Source organism: Chenopodium album, chromosome 4, assembly GCF_948465745.1.
Source record: "Chenopodium album chromosome 4, dcCheAlbu1.1, whole genome shotgun sequence".
In the NCBI taxonomy this organism is placed as follows: Eukaryota; Viridiplantae; Streptophyta; class Magnoliopsida; order Caryophyllales; family Amaranthaceae; genus Chenopodium; species Chenopodium album.
The window spans coordinates 11,535,205-11,545,539 of NC_137837.1; the positions used below are offsets into that span (position 1 = coordinate 11,535,205).

The following is a 10,335-nucleotide window of genomic DNA, read 5'->3' on the forward strand; positions in this document are numbered from 1 at the left end:
CCTTTTTTTTGGCACAAAAAGTTCTGTAAGATCCTATATGTAAATATATATATTGATGAAAGAAAAAGATCAAGAAATTTCTTTTGAATTAAAGTGTTTGTGCTTCATTTTGTCTTCAATGTTAAAGGTATAAGAAAATTCAGCCCTTTTTTACTTCGGTTGTTCATTGTACTGTCCATTATGTTCCCCGGAATACCTAATAATTTGTACTACCCGAAAATAAAAGGATAATTATAATAAGCTAGCTCGAACATTCTTTGTTAATTCCTATGGACGACTAATTAAATGCCAGGGTATGGTAACTAACTATACAACTAGAAGTTCTTCTTAACCTTAATTATTAATTAAGGTATATATATATATATATATATATATATATATATATTTTAAAAGAGTAATTACTAATTAGCGTATAATTTAGTACTCCGTACTCCGTAGTAGTTTATTCTTAATCAACAAGTAATTCTTTGTGTCTTTGTGATCCTTCTTGATTGGAATGTGGGGGAAAGGATCTATTAAATTCAATAATTTAACTATATTGTCTTAGATGGATGAATCTATTGTTGAATTTCAATTGTATAAATAAAACGAGTTGATTGTATAAAGAAACTTAAGGCATAAAACTTAATGTAATTATATATAGTTAAGTTTAATTTATCTCATTTCATTCTCATAATCTAAATTTATTTCTTCATCTCAAAGTAAGATGAACTAATTAAATAGGATGATCTTCAATGTATAATTTAACAAAGAATTTTTGTTACTAGGAATCAAAGTATCATTTTTTAGATTGACAACTTTCAATCTTTCATATGAATCTTACCTAGTACTATCATAAAATATGGAATTATTCTATATTTACTCATACTAAATTAACTTTTAGAGACAAGAGGAGTACATTAAATAATTTTATTTTCAACTTAACCAAAACCAAAACCAAAACCAAAAATAAAAAAATATATAAATAAATTATGGTGATGAAACACATTCACATATGACTTTGTAAATTTTTATTCTCAAATTTAGGGATGTTTTAAGTTTGTAGACTTGAAAGTTTATGAAATTTAATTTAAATTCAGGGATGTTTAAAAATTTTAGACTTGTAAGTTTATCAATTTTAACTTTAATTTCCAACTTTAAGTCTTTAAGCATATAAATTCAAATCAAATTGAAAGTTCAATTTCTTATATTATAAGGTCAGAATCGACATAATTGATTCATTTTTTTTCAATTAAAACAAAAATAAAAAATTTCAACTTTGGTTTATTTTTAATAGTAGAATCCATAAATCTTATCTTTAAAATGATTAATTCCACCGCCCAATTTCATGCAAATAATAATTAACAATAATTAAATGTGCCGCGTTTAGAGCTAGTGCTTTAACCTACCCAACATCAACTGTACAACTTGCCTTTGATTCAGGGGAACACTCTACGAAAGCAGAATAACTAACAAAATAATTTTCCAAAATGAAAAACGAATAATTAATTAATAAACTAATTAATTAATTAATTAGTTAATTGATTAATCAAGCAGAAAGTAGTTATATCGCGTTGATTAAGATCTATGTTCATTATTCCCAAACAGCCGTGATTATTAAAGTACTGCCTTATGGACTAAAAGTATAACATTATGATTAAAAAAAACCATTTATTCAACAACCTAAAGCATATATGTTTGTACAGCTAGAAAATTCTGTTTATTGAGTAGTTCTTACCATTGCATAGGTAATCTTTTATAATCTTTAGCGACAAATTTTCATGTTAGACAGACTATAAACAACTGTAAGAATCGTACCTTATTATTTAGGGATCATGTACAAAAATTGATTTATGTCTTACAAGACATTAGCATGAGAAAATCTCTTATAAGTTACTCACTTTATTAAGGATTATCTCCGCCTTTAGAGCTCTCTAAACTCTAAATTATTCGTTTGATATGAATTTGTAGTCGCAAAGGATTATCATGGAACTACCATTAAGTTTACTCCTAAAACTGCATATGTTATAGTACACATGTTCATCAAAATACTTCTTCGCATGTGAGGAAATTTAGGGTCTGTTCACATTTAATGAACTGATTTGAACTGAACAAAACTGAACAAAATTGCACTGGACTGAATAATTTATGAGAGAAGGAAATTAGAAACCGAATTGAATTGAACTGAAATTAAGCTGAATGAACAGGCCCTAGTGAGACAACTAAGTAACACAGTACATACTCCTACTCCTCTAATTTTTAAAATTTATAACATTTTAAATAGAAGATAGAACATAAAACGAGCAAGTATTGAATCGACAATTACAAATATCCCGCCAAATACTACCATACGAATTACAAATTCAAATTTTACTATTAACGTGACTAATAATTTGGTGAATTTAATTGTTTTGATTCATAATCAAGGAATTATAAACTGGCCATAATGGAAGGTGTGATAGACAATTGAGGGACAAGGCCCAACTAAGAATACAACGGATATGGTAAAGGATGTGGGCTGGCAAAAAGTGCCAAGCGCGAAGCATCCTCTGCCAGGCTTGAATTTGTCCATTTAATGTACCAAATAAACAACAACAACAAAACAGCAAATGTGTGAGCAATATATTGTGTTACAACGGCAATCAACCCTCAGCTGTCTCACACCCCTACAAATCTAAAAGCCCCACCATTACTCCCGCCATCTCTTAAAGTTAGTCCTTTCCTTTTAGTACGTCCTTAAAAGATTGCTTATACCATCATACGGAATATTATTAGTTACGATCTTGCTAACGAGCGCCCCGGGGCGTTAGATAAGGATAATTTATATTGGTTGAAATGGTATTAAGTTAGGAATTCATGACAAAATCACGCATCGTTCGGTGTAATTAATGTTAATTTTACTCTAATATTTGCACTTTAATTCTCTTATCTAACGCCCCGGGGACGCTCATTAGCTTTTGCCTATTAATTAAGGGTACAATTTTTAGACCAGATAGGTATATGTATAGTATAAGTTTATGTGACAAGGGTCCGAATTTACTTTAACCATAAACCAATCTAATTAGTTGTAATTCATGTATTAAGTATTAGCCATAGAAAAATATACGATTTTAGAAGTTGAAATAGATTAGGTTAAGAATGACCCATATCATATTTTAGTGAACTAGCGATTAAACAGTAAGATTAAATGAAACTTGATTTTGTGATTTGTCAAAAAAATGAGTTAATAGACGGATAGAGTATAAAAATATTAATTCAAATTGTTATCTCTATTTTTTTTTTTCTTACATATTTATATGTAGTACTCAAAACATATTTTTTTTTTTTTTTTTTTTTGAAAAAAACTCAAAACATATATTTGGTAAACTTTTATTATTATTATTATTATTATTATTATTATTATTATTATTATTATTATTATTATTATTATTATTATTATTATTATTATTATTATTATTATTTTGGGTAGTATATATTTAAAGGCATATTTAAATGAATAAATAAAAATATTTCGAGTCATGTCTAAGATTAGTATTAATTAGATGATGAGACGTGAACGAAAGGTGGGGATAAGATGGGTATGGGTATCCATGTGGGTGGTAAGTGGGGCATGAATGGTTTTATACTTGCACTCGTTGGGCCAAAGATGAGGATGGGCTTTGGACCCATCTCAAGGATAATGATGAAAATATCAACTAAAGGTGAGGATGGGTAGGTCAACATCAGTGTTGCATCGCCTCATTGATATCCCTAAATAATTCCTTTTAATTGCATCGTCTAAGTGAGTTTCGTCCTTGACTTAATTAATTGGTTATGTAGTCCACGGTCTAGCTTGTGCCAACTTTGACTAATAATGAATCTCACTTTGGGCTTATTAGGGATCTGAGCACCCAAACATAAGTGATAAAATTACTAAAAGATTATTCAAAAGCTAAGTTGATAGTATACATTACACAACAATACATAAGAATTAAGGCAAGATGATAATTTGATCATATATTCTCAACTCTCTACTTTTTTTTTCAATTGTAAATAAATGAAATTACAGGCGAAAATTTGTTCACTACTTATCGTGCCTCCTCATTTAATGACGATGATAGCTTAACCTTAATATCAAAGAATCAAATTCGTGTGTCACAAGTCAAATATTTCATGCATGCTAACATCAATTGACTCACGATCTCTTAATAGTTAATATTCAAACAAGTCTAAAACTAAGCCAATACAAGATAAGCCATCAACCAACTAGTATGACCCACACAATACTACATAGTCTAGTGCATACTACAAAGTTTAATGCATTCTATTAAAGAATTGTGCAATGCGCTATTTATTTAGACTATATTTGGAGAAATACAGATTAAATTCTCACAATAAGAATCAAAGCGTTATGTTAACGTTCGCCCTATTTGGAGACATTTGGAGACAAATATGTCCTTTGACCTTTTATTTTTTTATTTTTTATGTTTCCATATGAATATGGGGCATCCAACCAATTGAATTACATAGTTTGACAACCACTAAACCTATTTTTTTCGCTCCATAAACCCTAATTCTCTCTCAAATAATCCTTCCAACACCCTATAATACCTTCACATACATTCAAAGCACCATCAAAACTCCGCCGTAAAACTCCCTCATTATTCATCAAAACCTTCAACCATTACTTTAGATCCACTAGATTGGATCCTTAAGGTGGTATTGGTAAAACCCAAGGGCCATGGTTCATTAATTTTAAATCATATCTTTCTTTTTTTTTTTTTTTTTTTTTAATTTTTAATTTTTTCTAAATCTTTTTTGAATTTTCTTTTGTCATACTTTGTGTGTATTTGTGATGTAGATCCATATTCTTGTATTTTTGTATTTATTATATACTGAGTGACATTATTGTACGTATTTTGTTATTTATAATGTTATTATGTCAATAATATTATTGAGTTTTTTTTTTTTTTTTTTTTGACCGGGAATATTATTGGTTTTTTTTTTTTTTCTCAATTAATGTTTTAATTATTTCCTAACATGTTAGGCCTAAATTTTGTTTATTTCTCTATTATTACTGTATTTATAATATTTTTCTCTTATTGTTTGTAACCACCAATTGTCATTGTTAATCAAGACCTATTAAATGCAATTGCACCTATAAAGATATTTGGACAATGGATAAGATTATTTTCAACCGTAATAATTTCAAGTGGTCACCAAAAATAATGTCTACCTCTTGTTTAATATCTCGTCATTGAGCAAAGCTTTGATTGATGAATAAATTATTAACTTCTTTCAAAATATAAATAATAAAAAATTATATAACTTATTCCAACCATACGTATGTAGCTCTTGCCTCTTGGATAATAATAAAAATATTTATTATGATTATAAGAGATTTCTTTTTTTTAATTTTTTTTTATCAAGATTATAAGATAACTTTGCAATTTTTATAACATGAATAAAGTTGAGATGAGTATTCATTTACACCTTGGTAAAAAAAAAGATGATCTTACATAAAAATTGATCAAACTAAACCAAGTATATGGTATTATATAGAGTGTTACATAATTTTGTGATTTGCAAATCATTCTTCACAAAATTATACTAAGTATTTACGATGTATTTGTCACAAAAAGTTGATTATTAATTAGATTTTTTAGGCCAACCCTTTAACTTCAGATCCTTTTATCAATCTAAGTCGTTTACAAGAACCAATAAACATTTCCCATGGAACATCTCCAACCAACATCCAATCTCCATCTTTGTCTTCATAAGTTGGTTCATCCTTTCCAGCTTTAAATTTGAACAACTCTTCTAAGGCCTTTAAGAGTTCCTTGTAATCGTTGTATTGTTTTAGATCAACCTTTCTTAGGTAAGGAGCTCCGTCCATGCTAACTTTTACGTACATTCTTGTGCCTTCTTCGTGTGATTTCGTAGCTTGAAGGCAATTTTTTCGGTATGATCTAATAGGAGGCCATCCGACTGCTTGAACCCTATATAAGTAGAAAAAAATCAATTAGTAACATGATAAATATATGTATAAAGGGAATTTCAGATAAAATCAGGTGAAGCGAATATGATTTAAATCAAAGTTTGATTAACTTACTTTCTTTGTGAGATTTGGTGGTCGTCATGGCAATCTTCAACACCAGAAGTAGATTCCTCACTAATTTTTGAAAATGATCTTTTCTTTTCAGATCCATTAGTTCCTGGTAAGCCTAATCTCAACTCGGTATCATTATGATAACTTGAGATTTCGTTGCTCTTTTCCATTGCTAGATTTAAGGCAAAAACTAAGGTGATAAGCACGGTTTTGAAAGCTTTGAACTAGTAATCAAAGGGAGAATTGAAGTTTTAATCTTGTGTAGGTTAGAAAGCAAATTATTTGTTGATGTATGTTTTGATGAGAAGATGCTTAAACTATGGGTTATATATATAGACATGGAATTATATAAAAGTGGGTCTACTTTGAGCACGTGTGGTGTACTTAGCAGTTTGATTAGAAGACAGGACTTATCAACTCATTAGTTACTTGTCGCTCAACTGCACATGCCCTTGTTTGATCCTTTTGGTCTGTTGAGAAACTTGGCTTTTAAGGCCATGATTCTAGGACAACGTTCTATTACTTTCTCTCAAAAAATTAGTGTTTGATTTTTATCAACGTTAGTTACTACAATACTACGTATAACGTAATAAAAATATTTTTACTATATTATGGTATGTTAATACCTTAAATTAATCAAAAAATTCAATTATTCAATTCTATTTTATTACCTCCTTATAATTTTTACATTATCTCTGATATTTTATCCACTTTATTACTACAAAATCTTAAATGGACCTGGTTCACACTAATTTTTTGTGGACCACTAACATTAGAGAAAGTATGGTTGTTTTATTAATAAAAAAAAGGGTCACTATAATTAAAAAAAGTCACTATATTGAAATAAAAATCATTTTGGTAATATATAGGCCTAAGTGGTTATTTTTTGTAATGAAATATTTTATATACTGATCAATATGAATAATAAAGGCCACTATGTTAAAATTAGGGTAATAGCATCGTATTTCAAGTTCAAAATATTATTAAACGTTGTAGTAGTTTTAATAAAGGTTATTAGGTTAAAAATAAGGTTACTATGTTAAAAATAATGGTCACTATGTTCAATATAAAGTCAGTTGCGTGTGTATAGACCTCGGGTCCACAATAATATTATTAGAAACAAAAATCTTAAACTGATGGTTGAGGCCCAGGAATATGTTATATACTCTATCACTCCCCCTCACACGAGAGTCCGTTTGGGCTAGAAGTGTGAATGCAGCATGGGCCCTCCTCATACCCAGCGCTTAATATTCTACTTGAAAGTGGGGGGTGGATGAGATTCGAACCCGTGACCTTTATGTCACGCTGGCTCTAATACCATGTTAGAGGACCAACTCAACCAAAAGCTTAAACTGATGGTTGAGGCCCAGGAATATGTTATATACTCTATCAAAATAGATCACTTTGTTGGTTACATTGCATCATATTATCAAGTGTGTTTTACATTAATGTATTACTAGATTAGTCTCGTCCGTGCGATGCACGTTCTTTGAAATATAGAGTATATATTTTATGTATTCTTACGTATCAAAAAAATTATTTAGACATAAACATTAGTTGTAAATGCTAATTTTATAAAATTAATTTTGAAGAAGAACAAACCAAATATGAAAATTTAAGCATATACATAAAATTTAGATTTTTAATATACGATTTTAATTAAGCAAATAAAAAATGATTTTAAACTTGTAATATATAAAGAAAAATAGAAAAAAATATATACATCAAAGTATTTGGTTCGATGAAGCATAAGGGAAAGATGTATTAGATACCAATAGTTGGTGATAGAAGAAAAATAAATAAATTAAAGAGAAAAGATAAATTGAGATGAGGAGAAATTAAATTTGAAATTTAAAACCAAAGAAAATATAATGACATCAAATTTTTATTTAGGCGGGAAAATTTTTCTTATAAAGCTGTCATGTGGACAATATGATGTCAGCGGTTGTTCCTTTAATTTATCTATGGATTAAGCTTTGAATCCTATAAGTTTATTAAAGATTTACAATATATTATGTTTAAACTTGGTTGTACCTAATAAATCATAATAATTTAACCTGTTTAATCCTAACACCTTTTTTTTTTTTTTTTTTTTTTTCTTCTGATCTGAACTTATTTTTTCTGATCTAAATTTATTAATTCAAACTATTTAATTCTAACACTTTTTTTTTTTAATTAACGTAACAGTAATGCACTCTTACTTTTTGTACCTCACAATATCTACACCTTTTCTATTGTTTTCTTTCTCTAACTTTGGCCTTGTTTGGCAAATGGCTGTTGGCGGTTGGCTGTTGGCTGGTTCACTTGGCTTGTTTGACCAGCTGGAATGTTTGACTGTTTATAATGGCTTTTGAAATTGGTTGTGTTAAGCTGGCTGTTTATAAAAGTGTTTGGTAAATTAATTGTTGGTTGTTGGCTGTTTATTAGATGATTTGTGGGCCAACAAGCCAAAAGCCAACAAAAAAGCTACTCAAAGCAGCTTTTTCATTTTGGCTTAAAAGCCAGCTTTTTCGGTGACTAAAAAGCCAATTACCAAACACATTTTTTGACTGTTTGACCACCTAAAAAAGCCGAAAGCCAAAAGCTAACCAAAAAGCCATTGAAAAGCCAATTACCAAATATGGCCTTTAGCTATGTTTTTTTTTCCCTTACACCCACTTGCATCCCACTCCTAGAAAGTAACAACAAATACCATACAAGTACGAATACGCAATGACTAATACCTTGAGATTGAAAACATTAGATTCTACTAAGAATCTAAGATGATATAGAAGTAAAACACTCCTAGAAAGTAACAACAAATACCATACAAGTACGAATACGCAATGACTAATACCTTGAGATTGAAAACATTAGATTCTACTAAGAATCTAAGATGATATAGAAGTAAAAGAATATTTGATGTAGCTTAAAGTTTGAACAACACCAATTTCCAAAGATTTAACTTTGTCACCCCTAGTAATTCTTATTACTATCTATTAAACCTTTGTCTCTTTGATTCTAATCAAGAACCATAATAACTTGTAACAAATGGTTGCGTATGCAATCAGCTTATAGAAAGTTAGCTAATGATGTCCCGAGTTGTTAGTTTGTGTACTTCTTACTTTAATTCAACAATTATGTTCGATTATTTGTATAATTAGTGTGTGCAGTGGTTTGGGCGTTGTCTAGGATGTCAATTTTTTTTTAATTTTTTTTTTAACATCATATGTATTTATATTAGAAAAACTTTTGTATACACCCGCCTTACACTAATATCTATTAGTGTACATATAAAGGTACCTTTTAGCTAATTTAGGATAACTTTTTGCCTTTTTTGGATAACTTTAAACATAATACAATTTTTATATAAATAGATAATAAGAAAAATTTTATAAAGGTAATTTAATTACATTCAATCACTAATAATTGAATTTTAATCATTTAAAATGTGATTCTTTACCAATAAAGCGTAGATAATTTTTATTTATATTGGGTTACTTGCTTTTATGCATATTGGGGTAACTTTTATTCATTTCAGGGGTAACTTTTGATCACTTTAGGCTATCTTTATAATGGATGTACAATAATTATTGTACACCCATTTTTTTAAAAAGTTTGTGTTTAAATTATAATATTGTGGAAAATAAATGAATTATATTACCTCTAATTTACTTAATAAATGAAAGGAATATAGGTAGCATAATTAATATTATGTAAAACTTGAAACATTAATAATACTCCCTCTGTTACATATTACTCGCAACAAAGAAATATTTTATGTCTCACAAATAATATCCCTTTGTTGCGAGTAACACGTAACTGGAGGAAGTAGTTGGTTGAAATGGTAAATGTATTACCTATATGTATTGGAGGTTATGGGTTCAAAGCATATTTTATTTTGATTTAAGTGTGTAAGCTTGTATGTACTACGTAGTTCAAAAGACCTAAATTAAGGGCTTTAAATATAAAGTTGATCATATCTATATACGTGTTCAATTAAATATGATCTTAATTATAATTATGGTCTAGCAAATAACTACGTAAAATATAACCCATTTTATAGTGTTATAAAAAAAACATACATCATATCATAGGTTATATAAAATTAAATAAAGTCATAATCATAATTATGAGATATATAATGACTTTTATTACTTTACCGACAATTCGAAAGCAAGAAATCTGAAATGCATGTAGTTGGATAAGGATAGTAGTTGTAACGTAGACGTGTAGGTCACACTAGCTCTAATTTTAGGGACAAGCTTAGGACATACGTTAATGCAAAC

The 10,335-nt window shown here is 28.7% G+C and overlaps 1 protein-coding gene across 1 annotated transcript; it reads right to left on the reverse strand.

The window, feature by feature from the left end:
- Positions 1 to 5,407: 5,407 nt before the first annotated feature.
- LOC145626678 (auxin-responsive protein IAA4-like) lies at positions 5,408 to 6,376 on the reverse strand. Its single transcript, XM_081679144.1, has 2 exons — positions 6,071 to 6,376; positions 5,408 to 5,957 (listed from the first exon to the last, which is right to left on the reverse strand). The coding sequence occupies exons 1-2, from the start codon at positions 6,235 to 6,237 to the stop codon at positions 5,621 to 5,623; spliced, it is 504 nt and encodes a 167-aa protein (XP_081535270.1). The 5' UTR covers positions 6,238 to 6,376; the 3' UTR covers positions 5,408 to 5,620.
- Between the last annotated feature and the right edge of the window lie 3,959 nt (positions 6,377 to 10,335).